Below are 25,829 nucleotides of genomic sequence, written 5' to 3'. Positions count from 1 at the left end.
TAATCATGCCACGTTAGACGAAGAATCTTTCACATTGGACTTCAATTTCGTTTAAAAAAGTCACGTCGAAACTAGAGTTTAGTTTAAAAAACCAATGATTGATTTTTCATTGATACGAATAGTCTAAATACTATGTATGGATGGTATGAACCGACACCATTTTATTTTGCGAAAAAAAGTGTATAAAAATTTGGCATGACTTAACTATTAACCCAAAAATCAAAAAACCAAAAGGAAGGCAAACCAATTCCTGTAAAATTCAACTTCATCTGAGGGCATTTCAGGCTTCTTCACTGAATTGTCCTAGATTGATAAGGGGAGTCTCTCCATCAACAGACGACTGCCATTTCTTGCTGTCTCTTGTACCTTGGAGAGCCAAAGAGAGAAAAATTTTGAAAAAGAAAAAACAACAAAGAAAAACGAATGGTCTTCTTAGAGAGAGAAGGAGGGCGTGCATGAGAGAGAAATGATTGTCAGATCTTCTCTCTCCTCTCCCCTTTTTTCTTTTCTCACACACCAAAAACAGAGTCTTCAGAGAGAGAGAGAGAGAGAGAGACGGATACAGAGGGAGGAAGGGAGAGAGAAGGGGGTAAAAGCGCAAGTAGCAGCAGAACTACCACCCACTGGCAGTACTTCAACTACAGTCTTCATGCTTCTTCCTCACCACCATTACCAGTGACACCTCGCTGTTCCTTTTCCATTACTGGAAACAGAGACCGAACCCCCCCATGTTCATTTTCATCTCTTTCCTTTTCCTTCAGAAGAACCCCTCACGTGTACCCTTCCATGCCCCGTGTGTGTGAATATAAATGCTTCCTCTACAGTAGTAACCTCTCTTCCTATGTTTACAGGAGCTCGAACTCGGGTTTCGTCATCTCCATCGTCGTCCTCATGCTTGAATCGTTGAATTCTGCTAGTCTTCATCTGGGTTTCTGTGTTTGAGAGAAAATCTTGCTTTCTTGAATCTTGGGATCCAGTTTCGTCGTTGCCTTTGTATCTGGGGGTTGTGCTTTCTTGGGTTTGGAGTTATTGGGCCTCAATCTCGTTGAATCAGAAGCTTCTTGAGCAGCTGAAGATGGTGGGTTCTGTTCTCTGAGGACTCGGGTTATGAAGTTTCTTACTCGAGTTTGGGAACATTTTGTGGCGATTTTCTATGGTTTCAAATGAAATTGACTGAGAGCGAATGAGGCTGAAATGGATTGTGTTTTGTAGCGGAACTGGGTTTGGTTGAAGGTTCTGGGATGGATCATTATCTGTGGTTTCAGCATTATAAAAAGGTCTTGAGCTAGACCAGCTTTGAGTAGTTTGAAGCAGTTCAATAAGATGGAGTATGTGGATTTGATTTTGGGGGTTTTGTCAGAGAAGGTGATGGGGATGCAAAAGTCTGGTGTTATATTATGAAGGGAAAATCGCGGTAAAAAGAAAAAAAAGTTTTTCTTGGTCAGTGCAGTGGGTTGTGTACTTGTATCCAGAGAATTTTAGTGAAAATAAAAGAAGGTTCACAATTTTGGATCTCCTTTAGTGGGGGTTGATTTTTTCTTAAAGAAGTTCAGATTTCAGAGTTCCGCTGAAATTTGGATTTTGCAGTTCTGATTGCCAAAAAAATGAGGCTGTCTTCTGCAGGTTTTTCTCCCCAAACCCAGGAAGGTATGTTTCTTGTTTTTTGGGTGTAACTTTGTGCTTGAATTTCTCTCATCTCTCTGGTCTGGGTGACCTAAGCAACTGGAAAAATTTTGTTTTTCAGATTTCTACTGACATAAATTGTTGTATTATGTTTTAAAATTTGGGTTAGCTACAATTTTCCTTGCTCAGGAGTTTTTCGAAAATGATTTACAAGTATGAGGACCAAAAGCTTGACCATAAAGATGTTGGCTGGCTTGTTCAACCAAATTCTTGCTTAGTGAGCAAAAAGATGTGACTTTTTTCATGTCTTTGCTTTTTCCTCCCTTAGTGAAGTGCTTTTTCAGATGCCCCGGCAGATGGGTTCATTTTTCTTGGTCCAGCTAAATTTGCTTTTTCTAAATTCTTGGATGCTGAATTTTGGTTCTTGCTGTTACCTCTAAGAAGCCACAATTGGGAAAAAGAGAGAGAATTCAATCTCTCTTCTGCGCCATGTCCGTGTCAAGTGCCCATGTTATCTTGTGTGCTACTGGTTTTCACCACTAGCCTATCTTGTTTTTGATTTCAAAGCTCTTAATGTGTTCATTCATCTCTTTCAAAATATTGCAGGTGAAAAGAGAGTTTTGAATTCTGAACTTTGGCATGCTTGCGCTGGTCCTCTTGTTTCTTTGCCTGCTATCGGAAGCAGAGTTGTCTACTTCCCTCAGGGTCATAGCGAGCAGGTCAGTAGAGGAGAATTTGGATGCACGATCTTGTACAAATTGATTTTGGATTGGGTGATGTATTCTGTACGTCAGCTTGTGCTTTCTGAAGAAGAGTGAAGTACGTAAATAAACAAATCAGTAAGCCTGCCAACCGTGGAGGCTGCCTTAATTAGCCTGCAGTTTGAGATTGCTCTGTAGCCGTTTTGGTTCATCTTCTTTCACAAAGAGCCCCATCTGGCTTGAGGGAAGGACGTGGATATTAGCTCTACGAAGAAACATAAGAATAACTTCCTATTTAACAAACCAAGGATCTCTTTCTGTAGTTTAATCTTTACTTTTGCTGTACTGATCATGAACTAGACAAGCCATTAATTTTGCGTTTTATGTATGATCTGAGTTTACAAACCCACCCAACAGGCTTATTCGCAAGTGTCTTTCATGGTAGCAGCTGGTGAAAAATCGCATCTTGAACTTTTTATGTTGGACACACTTGGCATCATTTTTAATCTTTTCATAGACTGCCAGTGATCGCTAAAATACTACTCCCGCATTTACAACCAACTTGACTGTGGACATCATCGTCATAATTAATCAGGTTGCAGCATCGACCAATCAAGAGGTAGATGCTCAAATTCCTAACTACCCAAGCTTGCCTCCACAACTTATCTGCCAGCTTCACAACGTGACAATGCATGTAAGACCTTTTCCCTCTCTACCTCTAATGTTTCCTGAAATTGTGCCTAAAAGTTTCAAGCTGTTGTTAACTCCAGGCAGATATTGAGACGGATGAAGTATATGCTCAAATGACATTGCAACCTCTTAGTCCAGTATGCTACATAACTTCCTTGATTAATGTATTGATCTTTTGTGGCTTTGCCTGGTTTTTCTCAGAATTATATTTCTTTTGTAGCAAGAGCAAAAGGAAGCATACCTTCCAGCAGAATTAGGCTCCCCCAGCAAGCAACCCACAAATTACTTTTGTAAAACATTGACTGCCAGTGATACCAGTACACATGGTGGTTTCTCAGTTCCTCGCCGGGCAGCTGAAAAAGTGTTCCCACCTTTGGTCTCTCTCTCTCTCTCTCTCTGCACATGTCTCTGCTTCTCAGTGTGCGCGTGGCATCTGAAGATCAGTGATAAATCCATGACGCATCACTGACCAATGTGTGTAATTTACAGGATTACTCCCTACAGCCTCCAGCCCAGGAATTAATTGCAAGGGATCTTCATGACAACGAATGGAAATTTAGGCATATATTTCGCGGTAAGTGTTCTTGACATTTCAATTATGATGCAAGAATACAAGCAAAAAATGGGCACTTATTTTTTAACAAATGCATCATCTGTGTTTGAGCCATGTACTTCTAGGCTTGAAGCCGCAATCTTATCCTACTTGAAGTTAACGTGTTGTGTAAATCTTGCTGATGCCTAAGTATATGCAGTTTAATAGTTTATTAACGGTGAAGAATGAGGTTCCTTATTACAAGAACAGAACTACAGCTAGTGAGGCTGATGAGAAAATTGCATAATGAAAATTCCACCTTGGTTAGCAATGATTGATTGTTCTGTTTGTTCGCCCATATGTGAGTCTTAATCTTTTCATCTTGGAGCCTTGTTATGTTACTAAAAGGGTGTCTCACCTAACCTCTGCTTCCCAACCTATTTCGGTAGACAAATGATAAGTGCTAAGAATGTGCGAAAGATGACGTAGCAGTTGTCTACCTTTTAAATTCTCTATCTGATACTTGTCTGATGAGGCATCATCAGATTGTACTCTCTTCCTATGTCATCTTAATATTTCTCCCGCCTTACATCTCTACTTTGTTTGCCTTGTCAAAAAAAGCTAGGATATGAGTCTGGACTTTTCTGATTGTTTTTCTGTCACTGTTCTGGATTGTTATCATTGTGCAACAAGACTAGTTCAGTATTGTTACACATGTGCTTATCACCAACCACTGCCTCTTATTTGAGCAGGTCAGCCAAAGAGGCATCTTCTTACAACAGGATGGAGTGTGTTTGTTAGCGCTAAAAGGCTTGTTGCTGGTGATTCAGTGCTCTTTATATGGTAAGCAGTGTAACTAGGTTGTAGTTTGCCTCATTACCATGATTTTCTTTTAACTACTACATTATCTAACGTTCCATCTCAAGAGTTCTCTGCATGCTGAGAGTACTTTTAGGAAATTTCCTACCCTGAACACTCACTATCGGAATTATAGACAGAGAAAATCTATTGTTGAAAGGAGCCCTCAACTTGCATGTCATTTGCCTCTTCTCTGCTGATGCTCTCTGAATGAGTCGTAGCACTGTGGGTGTGGGTGCACTAACTTCTTGTTCCTCATACTCAATTGTGTCAATACCTTTGCAACAAAAATATGGATGGATTTGTCTGGTGAACATACTTAGAGTTTGCCCTCTTACCATGGTCTGATTTGTTTCATCAGGAATGAGAAGAACCAATTACTTCTCGGGGTTAGACGTGCTAATCGACCTCAAACTGTGATGCCATCATCAGTTTTATCATGCGACAGCATGCACTTGGGTCTTCTTGCAGCTGCAGCCCATGCAGCTGCAACAAATAGCCGCTTCACCATATTTTATAACCCAAGGTACAAGTACAACTTGGTCCTTTGAGGAAGGTGTAAAATTCTCATATCCTTCTAAAGCTCATGACATTTTGCCACAGGGCTAGCCCATCTGAGTTTGTCATATCCCTGGCCAAATACATCAAAGCTGTTTATCATACACGCGTTTCTGTTGGCATGCGCTTTCGGATGCTTTTCGAAACAGAAGAATCTAGTGTCAGGCGGTAAGTTTCAGGCTTTTCAGCTATGATCCATTATAGTTGCTGTAAGTTTAGACTGTTTATTTGGCTTAGAATACTTCTCATTTGTGTACCGTTGGATTTTTTTTCCCTGCAATAATGGCTTCATGTCAAAGAACATTTTAGCTACTGTATGTGATCTTCGTGAAGGGAGAAGGGACTATTGAGTTTCCTTCATGTTATTCTTTTCCCTTGATTTCTTTGTCAAAACAGTTTGGACTTGCATTCTTGTTACAGTTTTGCTAGTTCCACCCTACAGTATTGTGGCCAAGAAATGCCTTTGGAGGAGTCTAATGTAAACTGAATGAAAAAATATTTTGGATGTACAGCTATATGGGAACTATTACAGGCATATGTGACTTGGATCCTGTTCGATGGCCAAATTCGCATTGGCGATCTGTGAAGGTATGCTTCCACCAGTTTGCTGGATAGGTAGTTTTTTTTTCGGTCAAAGTTGGATAGGTAGTTTAGTAGGTTATATTTGGACCCTTTTGATTGACTTTATGGCGATTGACGAATGCATGCAGGTCGGATGGGATGAATCCACGGCTGGGGAGAGACAGCCAAGAGTGTCACTGTGGGAGATTGAACCACTTACAACATTTCCGATGTACCCATCTCCCTTTCCCCTAAGGCTCAAACGCCCTTGGCCACCTGGACTACCCTCTTATGGTATGCTTTTACCGTGTACCGATGTTGAGCCTTTGCAATACGAATTGGCTTTCCTCTACAATAAATTTGCCACTGTAAGGTGTTGCTCTGAATGTCAGATCAGCTTCATGTTTCTCCTTTTTCCCAATATATTTATTGCAAGTGATGTTTCATCTTTCACAGAGATACTACATTAATGCCTGTTAAGGGATTTATATGAATGGTTTCACCTATTCAAAAATAATTAATTATTATGGCTTAACACTTTCATATTTGTCAGACTTTTTTTTTCCAGTCGATATATTTGTCAGACATTATATGGAACTATCTCAGAGTTATCAAGATCATGAAACTATTGTATGATTAGTAAGTTAAGTCATTCTGACAGGGATCGTGTAGGTTTTGAATATACTTGCACGATTAACATCACTATAATCACGAGAAAATCCATATAGCCTTCTCTTTCTTCTGCTGGTCTTCTGATTGGTTTTTTCTGTTGATCCAAGGCCTCAGGGATGATGATATGGGAATGGCTTCTCCATCGATGTGGCTTCGAGATGGAGACCGAGGAATTCAGTCCCTAAATTTCCAGGGGATGGGGTTGACACCGTGGATGCAACCGAGGCTGGATGCGTCCATGCTCGGGTTGCAAACAGACATGTACCAAGCTATGGCTGCCGCAGCTCTACAGGAAATGAGAGCCGTGGATCCCTGCAAGCTGGCTGCCACATCCCTTATGCCTGTTCAGCATGTGCAGAACATACCAAGCGCTTCCGCTTCTTTGGTGCCGTCCCAAATGTTGACGTCAACTCAGCCTCAGCAGTCTCTTCTCCAAGGGAGTAGAGAGAGCCCCCATCATTCAGTTTCTCAAGATCAAGTGCAGTCTCACCTTCTCCAGCGACAGCTGCAGCATCAGAACTCGTTTACTAATCAACAGCTGCCACAGCAAGAGCAGCTGCGGCAGCAGCTGGTCAACCAGGAGCAGATTCCAAGTGCTTCTTCCCCGTCTCAATTCACTTCGGCCTCTCAGTCTCACACTGCATCATTGCAAACCATGCCTTCCCTTTGCCAGCAACTGAGCTTTTCTGATTCAACTGGCAATCCTGTCACTAGCCCTGTTGTCTCTCCCCTGCAGACCCTCTTGGGCTCTTTTACTCAAGATGGGTCACCCCATCACCTCAACTTGCCCAGGACCAATTCCTTGGTGTCCCCTTCTTCCTGGCCGTCAAAGCGAGCTGCAATTGAATCTCTTGTTCCTTCAGGGGCTTCCCAATGCGTTCTGCCTCAGATGGATCAGCTGGGCCCGCCTCAGAATAATCTTTCTCCAAGTTCTGTCTCATTGCCACCTTTTCCTGGCAGAGAATGTTTGGATCAAGAAGTCACTGACGTGCAGAGCCATCTTTTATTTGGAGTTAATCTAGAACCCTCATCACTTCTGATGCAAAATGGGATCTCGAGCCTAAGGGCTGTTGGCAGTGAGAGTGACTCGACATCCATGCCCTTCCCTTCTAACTATATCAGCAACAGTGGTGCAGACTTTGCACCTAATCCATCGGTGGCCCCTCCCAGTGGCATCGATGATTCTGGTTTTCTGCAGTCACCAGAAAATCTGAATCATGTAAACCCACCGACTAGAACCTTTGTTAAGGTAACTGACCTTCTGCAGCCTAACTTCTAAAATGTTCATCGCGAGGATTTTATGTACTAATATTTTGAATTGTTATAGTTTTGTATTTTGTTATGATGACTTGCTGATTTTGAATACGGTGTTTGGTCTACTTGACAGGTTTACAAGTCAGGGTCCTTCGGCAGGTCACTAGACATCACGAAATTCAGCAGCTACAACGAGCTGCGGAGTGAGCTTGCTCACATGTTTAGCCTTGAAGGCCAGTTGGAGGACCCTGTGAGATCAGGCTGGCAGCTTGTATTCGTAGATAGGGAGAATGATGTTCTTCTCCTTGGTGATGGCCCTTGGCCGTGAGTTGACATCCTCTCTATTCTTATCGAATTTAAAGTTTCATTTTTTTCCTCACGATAAATTGCGAGTTTCAGTTAATAATCCCTATGTTCTGTCTGGTTCTTTCTGGTGCACTAGTATATGCACGCATGAATATATTTGATCGCGTGGGTAGGGTTTAGGATCATGTGAAATATCCAAGTGCTTGTAATGTATTCTGGTATCTCTAGCAGGTTAAGGGTCTTGAATGCCGATTTACCTCTTGTAGCTATCAAGATTATCGAAGGACAGTTCTGCAACTGGTCTTGAAGTTATTCCGTAAATGATTATTTAATGGACTTCTTGTTAGACGAATTCCAATTTTTGGGCTCTTCTCGATTTTATGCTACACGCGGCTTGTATGTTAAACTTATAATTGTATTGTTTCTTGCTGCAGGGAGTTTGTGAACAGTGTGTGGTGCATCAAGATACTCTCACCTCAAGAAGTCCAGCAAATGGGCAAACGAGGTCTGGAGCTTCTGAGTTCCGTCCCTGTTCAGAGGCTCTCGAACGGCAGTTGCGATGAATTCACAAACAGACAGGATTCTAGAACCATGAGCTCCGGAATACCATCTGTGGGGTCTCTTGATTATGGAACTCTATGACCACTTAAGATGCGATTTCCTCCTGTAATATTCAGTCTTGTCCAGGCCATCTGTGGTTGGGAAAAACGACTTGCTTAGCTCTTACCGTAGATCGTAACACTTATGCGTAATTTAGCACTGTAATGATATTTGCTTCTCTCCCATGTTTCCGAATTGTGATATATGCCATATTGCTACTAGGAAATTAGTGATATCATGACATGAGATATGCTGGTTATTGTAGACGTTCTACTTGCTTATTCATCGACGTTCTATCTGTGTAGTAGAAGTATCTGTAGTGCTTGTGTGACATTATCTTGGGGTCTTAAGGAGCTGGAGACCACGAAACTTTCTGTGTTTCTGGCTTACCTTTCTGTGTCTCTGGGTATGGGCATATAAACGTATCGTAAATGAATCTCTCTGAAATTGCTACTAAGGTAAAGCGATTCTTTTATCTAAGTAATATATTTAGGTAATCACGTCTCAAAGAATGCGTACTCGGAGCTTCAATCTGTTCTTCAACTGTGAATTTGTGATTATTTGTGTCGAGCAGAGTGAGTTTTGTTAATAATTCCTAGACTTCGAAATTGAAATGACATAATAAGAGGACCTTTAGATATATGCAGTTAGCTTGTGCTAGATCAGGTCACTAATACACAGCTAAAAGAGACTTTTTCCTTTCTCCCTTTGGATAAATATTTTACTTTTTTTTTGGTTTATAAAGATATAACTATGTTAATTGGTTGTGATTTTATATGTTGGCTAGATTTTTCTTCATGATGATTCAGCTTGTGAGGGTTTCATGTGCTGTGTATCTGATTAACACCCACAATGTGTTTTTCCGTGTATATGGACCCAATGAAGTTTCAGTGGATATGACAAGTGAGAGGAGTGTGGCCCTCCTAATTTCATTGTACCTCTTTTCTTTTTCTATTTCTGTTTTTTTATTTTTTTCTGTTTTATATATTTACTTTCACCACCACAACCTAGTCATCTAAAGACAATGCAAAACCTTTCTTGTCCCTTGAGAACAAGTGCAATCAAATTAAGGTTTTCTGGAGATTGTTGTCTGGAAATTCCTTATTAGGTTTGAATTATGATCACATCTTCTGCTAATTATAGACGACATGGACTTAGTAAATGGTGGCTATTTTAAGGTACTTTTGATGTCTCTAAATTGCTTCTGGTAATTTGTTTTAAGACATCAATTTTTCCATTTATAACGGTGCTTAATATGCATCTTTCTTTTTTTTTAAATAGGGCATGACCGTAATTAACCAGCCATCTGAAAGGGAACTAGCACGGTAGATCTGAGTTTTTTATGGTAGGAATTGAATTCACAACCGTTAGTTCCCGAGTCGAAAGCATGAGAGCAACCTTGTCACGGGATCATTAAAAAATAAAGTCTTTTTTTTTGTCCTATCACTATATCAAAGCTAGTCAAAACAATAGTTATAGAGTTGAGAAGTTAGAAATTTGTGTATGTTTTCATTCTTTGTAACTTTTGGAAAGGCAGGAAAAATTTTTCAAATTGAGCTCCCTTTCCTTGGGGGTTGGGCTGGACACTAGCTAGTTGAAAGGTGGAAATGAAATAATAATGAAGTATGGGTTTTGGAGTTTTTGTGCATGTGGTGGGGTTTGGTCATTTTGATAAGGTCCTCTTTTCTTTTGTGTGGTGTATGGAATGGTGACAAGATAGGGCACTATCATCAATTATAGTCCCCAGTAAGAAGCCTTTTTTTCTTTTCTTTTCCTGCAATTCTTGTGTTGGTGGAGAGAGAGAGATCTATCTGTTTTATCCTGTTTTACATGTGCCAATGAAAATGAGTGACTATGCAATCTTAGGTGACCCCAAAGAATAATGGAGAGCAACATGCATCTGACATTACTACCACAAATTGATATCAAACTGAGATGCGCTTTTGGTTAGGTTGAGATGGGACAATGATGACTATGAGGAGTTTCACAATTAACCAATAAATCACCGGGGAAAAGCAAGCATGACAAAATTTGGACACTATACTAAAGATTTAGGATTATTAGAATAATGTAATTACATATTAAATCACTCTTTTATCTAACAGCTTAAACTTTTAAAACAATTCGCGATCTCACAAATTTTCACATGGTATCAGAGCAGAAAATCCTGAGTTCAAATATTTTCAAACCCCTAGCTGCCTTCCCAATTACACATTTCCACGCTTTAAGCTCAAGCCAAATCCCAGCCTATGCGTGAAGGGAGTTATTAGAATAATTACATATTAAAGCAAGTCTTTATCTAACGCCTTAAACTTTTAGAACAATCGACAGTGGCCTCACAAAATCTCACGAGATAGGGCACTATCATCAATTATAGTCCCCAATAAGAAGCCTTTTTTTCTTTTCTTTTCCTGCAATTCTTGTGTTGGTGGAGAGAGAGAGAGATCTCTATCTGTTTTATCCTGTTTTACATGTGCCAATGAAAATGAGTGACTATGCAATCTTAGGAGACCCCAAAGAATAATGGAGAGAAACATGCATCTGACATTACTACCACAAATTGATATCAAACTGAGATGCGCTTTTGGTTAGGTTGAGATGGGACAATGATGACTATGAGGAGTTTCACAATTAACCAATAAATCACCGGGAAAAGCAAGCATGACAAAATTTGGACACTATACTAAAGATTTAGGATTATTAGAATAATGTTATTACATATTAAATCACTATTTCATCTAACAGCTTAAACTTTTAAAACAGTTAGCAGTAATCTTACAAATTCTCACCTGGTATCATAGCAGAATGTCCTAAATTTTAATCTTTTGAAGCCCCTATTTGCATCGCCAATTACACATTTCCATGCTTCAAGCTCAAGCCAAAATCTAGCTTATGCGTGAAGTGAATTATTAGAATAATTACATATTAAAGCAAGTTTTTATCTGACGCCTTAAACTTTTAAAACAAATTATTATCACAAGGACTGGGGGTGGTTTGGAAGTCGATCATTATATTATCTCGATAAATTAACGAATTATTATCTTCAAGGAGATTGCTAAAATATCCCACATCGCTTGTCTACAACATTTTACATAGTATCCCAATCTGGTTTTGTCTTGATTTATTTCGCATATGCGGACGTCATTCATCACTTTCCACGTGCCCCACGTAAGATGGGGTGTTAAAGCATCCCACATCGCTCTATGAATTCGAGTATCTGGATCGAACTTTCTAACAGAGATGACATGCTCGTTGAAGCTTCTTCGAGTTGCCTCTGCTTTGTTTTGAGCTTTAAGTCTTGAATGCGATACGCCTAGAGATTCTTGGCAAGATTTTTTTGGAGGTACTTTTATTGTGATAATTTCACAACAACAAAAAAAAAAAAGAGATGTGCTCAATTCATGCATGAGAAAATGCGGTCCATCATGTTAGGTTATTATAGCACATGCATTTTCTTCGTTGCTGAGTGCCAATTTTTTTTTTTTATCAACCAAAAATAAGAAGCTCATAATGGCTGGGCTTACTCACAAAAGTTCAGTTCAGAGAGGCCCATTAATGAGGTAAGACTTTATTATTTTTCCAAATTAATTTGGCATATTTCACTTCTATTAATTATGATAATTAATTGGAGTATCATGGTTACATTTCTTTATTAGTTGGTATTGCTTCTCATTAGGTCTTCTGTTCAACAATTTTAAATTAGGAAGTCCATGTAAAATAATTAAGGTGACATACATCATGAATTGTGATAAATTTCTTATACGTGGCCGTTGCGGAACTCGTTGACGCCCTTCATCAGTTTCATGACACCGGTGGCATTCGGTCGGCCGGTCCCTTTTCTCCACACTCTCGTCCACCCGAAGCTCACAACCTCGCTCCCGAACGTTGCTGCCGGCGATATACGGCAGTGACTCAGCTACCCCGACGTCGACATCGACGACAATGCTCCTCCAGCCGCGGTTGCGACGCAACCCCTACCACGACAACGTCTCGCCGTGGACAAACGCAGATGCAGACGCAGACGCAACCTCTCAAATCTATTTCAGTGGCGCACTTAGGTTGCTTTATCTGTGATTATATAGCTATGTGCGCCTTTTCCTGTTAATGATCCGTACGGCTTGCTTTGAGCGTGACGGGGAAAATCATGTTTTCCAAATCAGATGCAATTGCGCTCTTTATGTTGGCCAGGCTCTCACGGGGCGTGCAATCGCCTTCTCTCTGGACGAACGAAGGATCGAAATTCGGGAAATTAGGGGATTAAGATGTAGGCTAATTGGAAACTCGGGGTACTTTCTTTTATCGATTTGGAGCGCACGTTGAGCTGCATGTGCTCAAATAACATATGTGACAAAATTACCCCGATCCATGACACGAAATGCGGCACGCGACGCGCATCGTGTTCGTCTACCGATAAAAGATTTGTGCGGTCGGTGAGATGGGAGGTCGATTGATACGTAATCATCAATTCAGGGACTACTTTGAGACGAGCCCCCCCACTCTGGGAAAAGGGAAAGGGGAAAAAGCTTCCATAAAGTAACATGTGGTTGACCAATGGCCGTATTACAAAAGTGTAGTTGATTTGGCTTTTTTTTTTTTTTTGGGTATAAAACTTCGGCTAAGTTCTAAATCTTTTGACGATTTGTCAATTTAGACTTTTCAATCATGTCAATTTAGTCATAAATATTTAGACGATTTGTCAATTCGATCTCAAACCTTTTGACGATTTGCCAATTTAATTCTTCTGAATCGCCGACGTAGAGGTTTAGTTAGAGTCGACAGTCTTACGTGGCATGACCAATACTAACATGGATAATTTTTTAAAATTTTTAAAATTTTTTGAATCTTTCATTATTTCTTCTTCTTTTTTTTATTTATATTTTTTCAACCCTGGGCCGGCCAGGCGTCGTGGACCTTGCCTTTGCCCAGACTTGGCAAGGGTCGGCTGGTAACCTCGCTGGCCCATGGTTGGAAACAAAAATAAAAAAAAATAAAAGAGAAAGGAAAAAAATTAAAAAATCAGGAAAATAAAATTGCAAAAATTGTCTAGACCACCATGTTAGAAGGACTAAATTGACACAATTAAAATATTTATTATGACTAAATTGACCAAATTGAAAGATTTAGGATTGAATCGGCACAAAAAAATAGGTTTAAGACATTTTTGGGTAATTTCCCCATTTAAAATCATGTTCTATACCTTTCTCGGCCATTTGGCTATGATCAAGTGAAGCACCTATTCTTGTCAATTAAATCTAAGGATGTGCTTGTTTCGTGGAAAATGAATGATTTTGAAAACGTTTTCCTAAAAATTATTGCTTCTTTCACTTATAAAAATGAAGCTAAAATCTTTACGTAGCTCATATTTTAGGTAAATTATTTATGAAATCTTTTTTCAATCATATAAAAGAGAAAAAGATAACTGATAGCATTGAGAAATCATTGGTTTATTAAAAATAGGCAGCTGTCCTTACCTTTTTGATAGCAAAAAAATTTTCAAACTCATCAATTTTTTAAAAATTTAAAAACTTGCCTTTTTGATAGCACAAAAAATTTTCTTTTACCGAATGCTGAAATCTTGATAAAATAAAGTTTTTTATGAAAAACAGGCAGCTGTCCTTTCTAATTACCGATACAGTCTAATAATTGTGTTCATATAATTGCTTGCACACGATTAATATATATCCTATGTTATATTGATTATATAAAAAATGATTTTTTTGAGGCATAGGGCCAATCCGAACATATAATATTTCCCTCTCGAAATGTATGCGTAAAAAGAACAGGCCAATGTTGTCTAACCCGTTTGATCTAGTGGCTCTATTGATATGTTAATGATGATATTATCCTCCACATAGTTAGCATAATTTCTTATTACCCGACTCGAATATTAGGCGATTACAACGTCATAATCATCTTACAGTGATTACATATTAATATAATTGAAATTCATCCGTACCCGATGCATGTGCAATTTCCAGTTTAATTGTACATTCTGCTTAGGTATACATCATTTAGTTCAATAAATTTTTACATCTTTTTGGTAGATCATATTAAGTTTTCAGTAAAATAATAAAACTCACTTGTAGGATGACTTAAATAATTGGAATTGGATTATAATGAGATAATTTTGAATTTTCATTTTTTAGGATTATCAGTATTAAATGAGATGAGATATTTAAAGATGATAATCTAGTCTACACTAAGAAATATAGATTTTGAATAATATATCTAATTATTAAGTTATGCATAAAGTTACATTAAAATATGAAAGTTATCATATGTAATATTCGATCAAGTAATTAATAACCATGCTAATCATGTTACAAAAATTTACACAATTTACATATAAAATTACAAAACATAAGATATTATAAACATTTCTACGACACAAGTATTGCAGTTACTTAATTATTCAAGGTTATTCATAATTATATAATCTGTCATCATTTGTAAGATATCACCAAATTGTTACAGATCTTACAATAAAAACATTATAATGACTTCCATTATTCTACTAAAGACGATTGCCTTTTTTCAAAATCAAGATTATTTGATAGCTTATAAAATTTTACTGATATCAAATTGCATAGATAGCTATTATTTTTTATTCTTATGTTATTATAATATTAACTTTTATGATATGATATTACAAACCGTGGAATTTATTCTATCATTATTATATCAATTATATGAGATACATACATACATACATACATACATACATACATACATACATACATACATATATATATATATATATATATTCAGATGGCATAACTACATGAATATTTTGTTTTTTTGGTTTGTCCTACTTTAACCCTCAACTCACTCTCAGACTTTTGTCCTGCCTCTTGCAGGGCACGGGAGTCGAAACACACATCTGAAATTACATGTCATCGCCCCTAGCCCCCCTAAAAAAGCAGAGATTCGAACTCCCAACCTCTCCCTTCTCAAGTAGGAAGGGTGGTCACTGAGGTAAACCCCAGTGGTTCTACATGAATAATCTTGTTAGTACTTAATTATGTATAACTATAAATATTATGTAGTTATATTAATATTACTATATACATATATATTAATGATATTATTATACTGATTACCGTAACTTGTAAAAGTAGTTGCCTCTTTTCAAATAGAGATTTTTTTAGAATTTTATATAACTATATGTAATATAGAGCTAAATAATTAGCAATTATTTGAAGTGTTGTGGTATTAAATAGATTGATTGAGAATGTTATAGCATAATAGACTTTTAAATTAAATACACAATAGTTAATTAGAAAACTTTCTTTCATCGTAAGCAATTTCAATCTTTTCTAAGAAATTTTTTTTGTGCTATTGGAAAGGCAAGTTTTTAGATTTTCTCCTAATTGATAAAGGTTTTTAAAAATAAAAAATTTGGAAGTGTCCTCTTTTTCAGAAAGATTTGCAAAAAATGAGCGTTTGAGAAAACTCTTATCTTAGTGCAGTACAACATGTTCTCATAAATTGTAGTAGTCAAATTTTTTATGCCATATAACAAAAAACATTTTTCTAAATCTAGCTGAAGACGATCCTAATTCTTATTCCTTCGGCGAAAATATTTTTTGCGCAAAGCCGGGTTTGAAGCACTAGCAATACAAAAACAGAACCCGAAACCTTCAGCATCAGAACTCGTAGGCCCAGAAATGAAGGCTTCCTGCCATGGAATACGCCTTCTGAAGTTGCTGTTAAAAGCACTGTAGAGTTCAAACGCCACAGCGATTGAAGCAAAACCTATATTCTTCATATACTCAACCATTAACATCATCACGACCAACATGTCATGTGAGAATTTAAGATCGCGTCTCTGCGTCTAAGCCGAAAAACAGGTAGCTTGATTGATACGTACAAGGGTACACATTTAAAGTAGACATGCCATGACACTCTTTTGGGCCACTTTGTCTGTCTTATCCTTTGATGTTCTTATCACAACCAACCACCACAGCAGATGTAAGGAGATGACGGCATTCGTCCGGTTTGACGAATGTATTCTGCCTGCGCGGCAGTCCTCTCCGCCTCGCTATTCCTTCTGGCCTCGGCTGCAGCGCGTTTCTCCTCCGATCTTTGCCTCGCCAGTGCAATCTTCTTCACCATCTTCGCTTGAGCTTGGGCTCTCATTTGGTCAACTTGAGCCTGGAAAAGAGTCACTCCACAATGAAGAGTAAGTGCTAAAACTATAAAGAAACCTAGTTGACCTGCTCTTGGCTTTCTATATGACTTCAAATGTTACAATAGCTTTTGCTATACCGACCATTGATTCTAGAAGAGGATGAGGAGAAAGTGCTACACGGTAGCTGCATTAGGCCTAAGAACTAAATGAGATACCAGAAAACAGACTCGATCATTGCCCGATTCAAGCAATTAATTTTTGGGCTTCTTAAACAACCGTTCTATCTCTCAATGACTAGCATCTTTAGGGATAATGATTTTAAGTACCTCTATTCTCCGCATTTCTGCTTCCAATTTTGCTTTCTGTTGACTTTCCCATGCTTGCAGTTTGATCTCTTCGCGCTTGTACCTGAGAATGTGGGTTATTATTGTCAGGCTAAAAGATTTTCCCACTAATAGAAACATACCTTTGCATTCTACATTTTTCGAGAGAGGATAAAAGAAGTGGTATGAAATCCAGTCAGAAGGGGAGCAATTTTTAACAGGAACCTTGCTGTATGTTTAGATTTCTCAGTTTCCTCCCAAGAAGCTGCACGTTTTTCAAATTCGATCCGTTCAAGTTCTTCCAAAGTAGCTTTTTCCAAGGAAGATTTGTTCTTCTCGGAGTCTTCTTTACTTGCCCAAGCAGCAATATTCATTTTACCCAGTTGGACACCGAGGGCTACTATTTCTCTCCTCGTCTTCAGCTTCAGTTCTTCCTCGGACAATTCCTTTTTGCACAATCCCATTGGATGCTGAGAATCTTCATCAGTGGTATCCCCCACCGGTGTAGGAGCTGGTGCTCCTCTTCGAGGAGTTGATGGCACCGACGAAGTTGGGCTACGAAGCGGGGTAGCTGAACCCACAGGAGTTGCTGTCCTTGAAGGCTCTTGACTAGTGGCAGGAGTCATCTCCGTTCCCATATCTCTCATGGAAACTTCTCTCATTGCAGGAATGCCTGCTTTATTGATTAATTGAAACATAAGAGGCAAGAGTAAGGAAAAATTATCAATTCTAGACAAGCATCCCACGAAAAGAAAAAAATACGAAGTACTGAACTTTTTGAGGCAGTGATGAGCAACGGTCCCACTTTTTGAGGACACTCATATGTCTACAGAAAATCACAAAATATTATGCACTACGACTAATGCGTCATGCTCATGCTTTACATCGATTTTTCCCGTGTAACTTTATTTCTTAAACACACCTACATCGTATTATCAATCCATCTATCAATCTGCAAATAAATACAATAGCGGTGCTAATGACGTCGTAGAAGCACCTCAATTGCCGGTGGCTCATTGCAAAACAATAGGCATACGCATCCATCCAGTCACCCCAGTTAGTGATCATACAAATCAATGAGCTGATAAATATATTAATAGCTCGTTGAGAGTGGAGAGGACAATAACTAGGCAACAGAATCACATGAAAAGTAAGTTCCAGTGGAGATTGATAAACTTACTAGAACTGCTCAATTATAGTTTTATCAAAGATGAGGGGCACTCTAAATCTGAAAAGCAAGAAACAGTTTCATACCTGTCGATTCTTCTGTGAAGCTTTTTATGCAAGAGGAATCTGCAAGAACTACTTCCTTCAAATCCTTAGTTTGAGAACTTGCATCAACCCGTAAATTTCCACCATTAGATTGACCTGAAGTCGGCAATCCCTCAGGAGGGCCAAAGGAGAACTTATCAAGTCCCATTTGATGAGTAGGATGGCAAAAATCGACTCTCTTGGTATCGGACCCCCTAGCAAACGGTAACTTATTCTCGCACCCTGCATGCTCAGGAGCAACTCTGATTGTGTTCATCGCTGGCAGGCGATTTGTTTGGTTTTGCAGAACGGACTTCTTCCAATAGTTAGCTTGGCCGCTCTGCCTGTTCATTATCCATTTCTCAGCATCATTCCACTTAGATGGCATCGACCTTGAGAGCGACCTGTTGATATGGTGGTGAACTGACTTCTCCCCTTTGTGGAACTCGAAACTGGATGAGCTAGCATTGCTATCGTAATCAAGATTTTCGTCCTCTAATATTCTCACGGGATAAACTGCGCTAGAGTTGCTGCCATCTCCCTTGGCGAATTGTTCGAAGCGAGCACGGCCTACATTCTCATTTTCTCTCACAACTGTCGCTCTGGAATTGAGTGAGGCCTGATTATAGTGGCCTGGTTCCAAAACAGATGACTGAACGGGTACTTTAATTAATGCGGTTTCTACCCTGGTAGCTGCAACTGAAGTATAGCTTCCAATCAGTGCAAGTTTTGATTTTGGAATCGATGCAACTTGTTCCAACATATATGAGATTAATTCTAAAAAAGAAACAAGGAAAAGCATTTGCAAGAGCACGAAGAACTGTTTCTCGAATAATCAGAACTCAATCTAAACCAGGTACTTACAAAATCGACAGCGCTTGTCCAGACAATCTCAGCATTTCAAGAAGAACCAAGACAAACCAACTCAAAGCACTTCACAAATTTGTTCAGAAAATAAGTTGTTTTTCAAGAGCAGTTTTCCCTGAGAATTTGCCTGGAAAACTCTGTTTAAGAACGCTCTCGAGACCATCCCAACTCAACCTATCGCAACGAAAAGTGGACAAAGGCGAAAGCCACGCACCTTCCTCGTCGAATTCGGCATCATTGGAGGCCAGCAAGCTGTTTCTCGCGAACTCGGAGTCCTCGAGCTTGGAAGGTGATGTTCTTGAAGAGTTGCTGTTGGACCCATCCTTCTTTCTATGCTGGTGAGAACCCATCAGCTTCATCCTCAATTTCCTCGGAGAGATCATGCCAGTCTGCACTTTGAAGAATTAAACCCATAAAGACCAACGTCAAAACACTCAACGAAATCATCAGCTCGAAAAAAGAAACGAAAAGATCACACACAAACACCATCATTGAGTCAACAATTACTGCCAACACAATCGCAAATCCAAACACCAAACACTCTCAACTTTCAATCAAACAGCAAAATAACTCGCTCAATCATCACGAGCAGAGACACAGTCAAACAACAGACATGCCCACGTGACCAATTCAACTCAGAAGCGAGATTCATCCACGCTACCATCATTCCTTCAACACCGCACGAACGCAGAACAAGACAGAGGGAAGAAGAACAGAGGAGAGAAGGAAATCACTACAACTGGAAGACGGAAAAAGAAGGCAATCCTCGTCAAGCAAACGAGCTCGCTTCGAACGCATCAACGAAGCAGCAAGAGCTCGAGCCGACGGGCAAATGGGTGATCAAATTTGCACACCCAGTTGGAAGAACATGGCGTACCTGAACCTTCTCTATCCTCTCGTACTCCATAGCCGGCCTCCCTCCCTCCCTTTCTCTCTCTACAACACAGGGATGAACAAATTTCTCTCTCTACGGGTTGGAACAGAGAGAGAAGAATTTATAGCTCATCGGACAGCAACTTCTGCACTTTCATGACAGTCTCCTTCGGTATAGAATAGAAATAAAGTATGGGATTAATATCACGAAAAAATTTAAATTAATGTATTTGTGATAAATTTATCCCGAATTATTTTTTTGTCACAGGTATACCAGTTTAGGATTTACGGTGATCAAAAAATTAGCTCGGGGTAAAATTGTCACAAATGTACTAATTTGAAATTTTTGGTGGTCAAAAAAATAGTTCGAGGTAAATTTATCACAGGTGTACCGATTTTGGGTTTTTTGCGATCAAAAAAATAGTTCGGGGTAAAATTATCATAGGTGTACCAGCTTGAGATTTTTCGTGGTATTAATCTTAAAGTATATCATACTTAAAAACAAATTTTTTTATCAATAGTGTAAATTAATTATGTGGGGCCCATCTCTTTTATTATACAGCCAGTTATGTATTTTTGTTTATGAAATTTATAGGATAAATGATGATCTGCCAGATTTTTATCGAGCCTAAATATGATCTGTTAATTTGAAAATTTTTATTTGCATTTTTGTTGCTGTTTTTTATATCGAGAATTTAATTTAGTAGAAAAATTCTAATTGATATTTCCCTTTCGCTTTATAAATAATCATCTCTGATCATACCAGGTCGAGAGATGGACTTGAATGGATTGTCATTAAGCATATTATATGCATAATTCATGTATATCTTCGTTTCATAGATCAAACGTGCATTATATATAAATTGCTATATTTTAAGTGGGAAACAAAAGATACTGATTTTTTTCTATCAATTTAGAATACGAAGTGCCTGGTAAAATATTTTTTTATTAGCTTTATTGTCATACCTAAATTTAATTGTTTTCCTAATATTGTGCAATTAACGATACTTATGAAATACCTCATAATTTTATATAGCGATTAGCATTGCTTTTCATGAATAACTCAAAAATCCAATTTCGAGGAGCGTTTCATTTTCCCTCTACAAAAAATAATTTTTTTTTAAAAAATTGTTATCGACTGGATTTTCCAAATCGGGTTAATACCATGAAAAACCTCAAACTTGTACACATGTGACAAATTTACCAAAAACTAATTTTTTGACCACAAAAAACCCCGAACTGGTACGTTTGTGACAAATTTACCCTCCGTTAGTTTCCATTAAATTGAATTAATACCACAAAAAATCATAAACTAGTAGGCCTGTGACAAATGGAGGGTAAAACATAAAATTGATACATCTTTTAATTGCCGCGTGTCATCTAACAAAGCAATTCGACAGTAAAATTTAACGGAAATAAACTGAGGGTAAAATTTGTCGCGGGCGTACCAGTTCGGTGTTTCTGGCTGTCAAAAAATTAGTTTGGGGTAAAATTGCCGCGGGTATATCAATTTGGGGTTTTACGGGGTATTAGCCCTTTCAAAAAAAAAAATTAAAAAAATGAGGGGGCAATTTCGGGAATTCCCACCGCGGTCAAAATTCAAACCGACCACGGTCAACGGTCTTCGATAGCCGACGGGCTCTTGGGTGTATTCATACGGGGGACCAAACATCCATGTCCATCCGGTCTTCCCCGCCTTCAATTTCCAAACAGTACGCAAAAGTGCGGTACTTCGCCTGATCCCTCCACGTCATCCCCGACGACCGGCCCCCCGATCCGGTCAACGATGACGTGTCGAGATCCCAGCGGGTCGCTGGCCCAGTTGGTGGCGTCGCCGATCTCTTCGCCCCCCCTGTGGCCGAGGAATTGCCGCCCTTCGAATTTCGCTAATTTCTTCTGGAAATTTTAACTTTTTTAATTTTTTTAAATTTTTTTTCTTCGATGATGGGACAAGGAAAATGATTGAAATGATTAACCCCGAGGGGGGGTTTGAATGGGGGGAGGGCGATGATGAAAAGTTGGGATTTTTATTTTTTTTATTTTTTTGATTTTCTTTCTTGTATTTTTCATCCCTTTTCGTGGAAATTGTTCTGATTTTTATTTAATTTTTTTCTTTTTTTAGAAGGTGAATATGTCGCTATCAATCAATCAATCAGCATAAAATAGGAAAACAGAAAAGTGGGAAATTAGAGGCTTTTTGGGAGTAGGCATAATCATTTTGATCGATCTAATCGAAATCGCATTTACAGCGATGTTGAATCTTGCTTTAATTATCGCACGAACCCATAAAAGCTTTCCTCGTTCAATTCCACGACACGTGGACTCGACATCGTCTTATTTTTTTAAGTTCAATACTACAAAAAAAAAAAACCTCAAATTGATACGTTTACGATAAATTAACCTAAAATTAATTTTTTGATCATTAAATACCTAAAATTAGTATATTTGTGATAAATTTACTCTCGGTTAGTTTCTGTTAAATTTGATTAATATCACGAAAAATCACAAACTCGTACACATTTAACAAACTAAGGCCGCCGCGTGTCATCCAACTCAGCAATTTGATGGTAAAATTTAACGAAAACTAATTGAGAATAAATTTATCACAGATGTACCCGTTTGGAGTTTTTGATGGTTAAAAAATTAGTTTTGTGTAAATTTATCACAAATGTATTAGTTTAAAGATTTTCGTGATATTAACCTTTTTTTTTTATGCGAGAAGCTTCATCTTTATTTTCTCTATCCCCATATTATATGAAACTTAGAACTTAAAATTTGAAATTATCTAAATTAGAATTAAATGTGCAGGATAAGTGAATCGAACACACTTGTTAAGAAAGCCCATTTTATATTTGAAACTTGTATATAGCATGGCAAATGAAGTATCTTCCAAGGAAGTTTGAAAATTTTACTTTTCGCCTCCGTACTGTGATGCTTTTCCTTAATCAAATTCTTGTAGTTTTAATTCGCCCAATCAAGTCCATGTGATTTTTGTAAATTTTTCGATCAAATCACTTCGCAATAAATCCGATCAAATTTAGCAGATCTATTAACATTCTTAACAAATGCAATAATGCCTCATTCTTATATGCAAAAAAAAAATGTATTTATATATATAACTCAGATAAATCTGAAATAATTATCGTAGATATTTTTGGATTGGAAAGAACGTTTTACTTACTTGCCAAGATAATTTCTTTGGACAATTTAACCCCCGATCATACCTTGACTAATAACTTTTCCTTTCCTATTATCCCCAAAAGCAACGGTTCCCCCTTTCTCATACTTCAATGAGGTGATTCTTACAGCATCCCATGTCATGTTTCTTGAACATTAGCTATCCAAGCACATCTTGTCCTTATTTTTGTGCATGTGCTTCAAGTTCCCACAAGACGAATTTAATTATCGATTGGATGAACATTATTGTCATATATTTCCAATAAGTACAGTTAACACCATTAACAAATGTAGGACGGGTAATTGAGTTTGCCTTCGTTCAAAGCTAAATCCGGCAACGGTTTGTGTCGATCTTTATCTTAAAAGTATAAAATTTTATATAGGAAAAAGAACTTGTTTTGCTATCAAATGTAAGGTCCAAATAAGCAACCAAGAGGGGCTCAATTAGCTTTTTAAATATGTAAAAATGATTTATTTAGAACCAATGCCTTCTCAAAATTTTGCTTCTGCACACAAGTGAACTAGCAATGTGCACTACGGAAACTAAATAGTTTAGAGAAAGCGAAATTGCAAACGGTTCTATAGACGTTTTCGGCTTTGGTGTGCCTACTCCTCTCTTCCAGCTCTTATAGTCCAATTAGGTAGAAATCCACTAGCTGAGCCAAGAGTGGAAACACCGTCTTATAATCAAGTGCAGAACCTTTCGTCATGTGAACTTGACTTCTTCTACAGCTACCTTGTTATAAGACTAAGTAACCATTAGTACCTCCAATAGCCGTTCTCAGGCCTTGTACACACGACATAGTAGAATCACTATCCTATAACTATGAACCACACAACTAAGATTTTGTTTGTTTTACGAAAAATGAATGATTTGGAAAATATTTTCCTAAAACTTACCATTTATATCGTCTTAAATAATTAGTCAATGCAAAATGTTTTCCATTACCGTCATCTAAACATTTTTGTGAAAGATAAAAATATTTTTCTTTCATTCATTTTTGTAACCAATACAAGCAATCATTTTTATGAAAATATTTTCCAAATCATTCATTTTTCGCTAAATAAATAGAGCCTAATAAGTGTTTACGAAGAGTCCTTCTCACACCTAGACATATGCATTCACTCTAAATACGACAACTTCTCTTTTGTGTTCACAAGTAGGTTTGCTACTCCTGCTAACTCTTAGGATCAGTGCTCGATTGACCGCGATGCGACAGCAAAGAGATAGACCTCAATAATGCTCGATATGCTTCAATTTCTCTTACTTTAAGCAATCATCGACTGACTAAGTCCCGCTCGTTGTTTGGTCTTCTTATAGGCCTCCAAATTCAAACATTAAAGCTTGGATCCACTAACCTTTCTTGGGCATTTATTTACCAACATCACGTTTAAAACCTTCAATCAATCTGATTAGTTAGCAAAGCTTTTATATATGGCAGTGTAGGTTTTGAACACATCTGTTCATCAATCTCTACATGAAACTAGGCCATGATTTTTTGTTGCAATGTACTTGTATATCCATAGCCGAGTTTTGAAATCTGGCAATCCAATGATCACAAAATCTATGAATGCAAAGTCCGGATCGCCATGATTTGCTTCTGGGTTTAACACTCTTTACATGAGTGCAGATTTTGATTGCCAATGACTTCTTTTTTCATTTTTTAGGGAATAAGTGTATTTGAAGCTTAAAATTTGTCACGAAAGTGCAATTAAGTCCTAAAAATTTCAAAAAGTGCAATCAAGTTCATCCATTAACTCCGTCCAACTTGACAAATGGAAAATGCTAACAAATTTTAGGACTTAATCCCATCAACTTGACAAGTTTAGAACTTATTGGCACTTTTTTGAAAGTTTTAGGACTCAATTGCGCTTTTCTGACAAGTTTTAAGATTTGATTGCACTTTTTGAAAGTTTTAAGATTTAATTACACTTTCGTAACATGTTTTAAGACTTTTAGTGAACTTATTCATTTTTTTAATCAATATAGCGGTCCTTTTTATATTGACATTAATATAACCTCGTTGCACCTTTAATAAAATCTATTAAAATACTGAATTAAGTTTTGTTATTTTCAAAACTACATATATATAATATATAGTATGGTCCTCCTAGGTCACGTCAATTAACCTATGACTGTCCACGCCAATGGATGAATCGAATCCTTTTGGCAACAGTCTCCATCGTTCCCCAGAGAGCTACAGTGTAGAATCTACAAATCATTTAGATACTTTATAGAACCGATAGAAATGATATATTTAATAACCTCGAATCTTGCAAAACATTCCTCCAAAATATTTTATTGCCTTCATTTTTTTTTTGGTAAAGATAGGGAAACAAAACTAATAAATTCACCAACTAATTAAATCCAAATTTGAATCAGATGAAGCCAAACCAGTTCATCTTTTGAGATAAAGAGTCTTGCGCTATGACTCACAAACACGAGATGCATCTCTCATCCATTATGTGCTGTTTTGTGCTTGACATGCAATGCATTTATTCCATTTTTTTCAATAAAAATTAAAAATTCAAAAATTAGCCCGTACAAATTTGGGATAGGATCCATTGGGCAGTTCAACTCTAGTGAATTTCAAAAGAACCCACAATTGTGAAGGGCATTTAAATATCAAAATAAGGAAATATTGCAAATTTCAATGTATCGGCTCTTCTTGTGATGTGCAGCATCAATATAGTGAATATCGAATATTTTCCCAGCAAACGTGTTCAACGAGTGCTTAGCAGCAGTTGATTATAATGATATGAATTGTAAATATCCAAATATCTTTGGCATCCACTCCTTGGCAAGTGAACTCATTAAGCATCAATCAAGCCGGCCAAAATTCAATACCATT

At 37.8% G+C, this 25,829-nt stretch overlaps 2 protein-coding genes and 1 pseudogene across 8 annotated transcripts; 2 read left to right on the top strand and 1 right to left on the bottom strand.

Annotated features, from left to right (window-relative positions):
* The first annotated feature begins 406 nt into the window (after window positions 1-406).
* LOC115693254 (auxin response factor 6) lies at window positions 407-8,540 on the top strand. 4 transcript variants are annotated; one of them, XM_056319548.1, is made up of 15 exons: window positions 407-629; window positions 852-1,647; window positions 2,230-2,342; window positions 2,920-3,018; window positions 3,095-3,151; window positions 3,235-3,390; window positions 3,504-3,588; window positions 4,299-4,389; window positions 4,766-4,930; window positions 5,008-5,130; window positions 5,475-5,550; window positions 5,673-5,817; window positions 6,303-7,444; window positions 7,583-7,773; window positions 8,190-8,540. In XM_056319548.1, the coding sequence occupies exons 2-15, from the start codon at window positions 1,605-1,607 to the stop codon at window positions 8,395-8,397; spliced, it is 2,694 nt and encodes an 897-aa protein (XP_056175523.1). In that variant the 5' UTR covers window positions 407-629; window positions 852-1,604; the 3' UTR covers window positions 8,398-8,540. The 4 variants fall into 4 exon arrangements, with proteins under 4 accessions (XP_056175523.1, XP_056175525.1, XP_056175524.1 ...); XM_056319550.1 differs by having other exon boundaries at window positions 407-675; XM_056319549.1 differs by having other exon boundaries at window positions 407-730.
* Window positions 8,541-13,548: 5,008 nt separating this feature from the next.
* LOC115693265 (U2 spliceosomal RNA) lies at window positions 13,549-13,704 on the top strand (annotated as a pseudogene).
* A 2,394-nt stretch (window positions 13,705-16,098) lies between these two features.
* On the bottom strand, window positions 16,099-19,966 carry LOC115693261 (uncharacterized). Of its 4 annotated transcripts, none has more exons than XM_030620242.2 (6): window positions 19,805-19,966; window positions 19,142-19,316; window positions 18,064-18,759; window positions 17,035-17,485; window positions 16,813-16,894; window positions 16,099-16,509 (listed from the first exon to the last, which is right to left on the bottom strand). In XM_030620242.2, the coding sequence occupies exons 1-6, from the start codon at window positions 19,832-19,834 to the stop codon at window positions 16,303-16,305; spliced, it is 1,641 nt and encodes a 546-aa protein (XP_030476102.1). In that variant the 5' UTR covers window positions 19,835-19,966; the 3' UTR covers window positions 16,099-16,302. The 4 variants fall into 4 exon arrangements, with proteins under 4 accessions (XP_030476102.1, XP_030476103.1, XP_030476106.1 ...); XM_030620243.2 differs by having other exon boundaries at window positions 17,035-17,482; XM_030620246.2 differs by having other exon boundaries at window positions 18,064-18,753.
* Window positions 19,967-25,829: the final 5,863 nt, after the last annotated feature.

Source organism: Syzygium oleosum, unplaced genomic scaffold (assembly GCF_021117445.2).
Source record: "Syzygium oleosum isolate NSW1041296 unplaced genomic scaffold, Sole_v2.1 Sole_v2.18, whole genome shotgun sequence".
In the NCBI taxonomy this organism is placed as follows: Eukaryota; Viridiplantae; Streptophyta; class Magnoliopsida; order Myrtales; family Myrtaceae; genus Syzygium; species Syzygium oleosum.
Note: the sequence above shows the minus strand (reverse complement) of the source record. Positions and strands in the feature narration are given on the sequence as shown.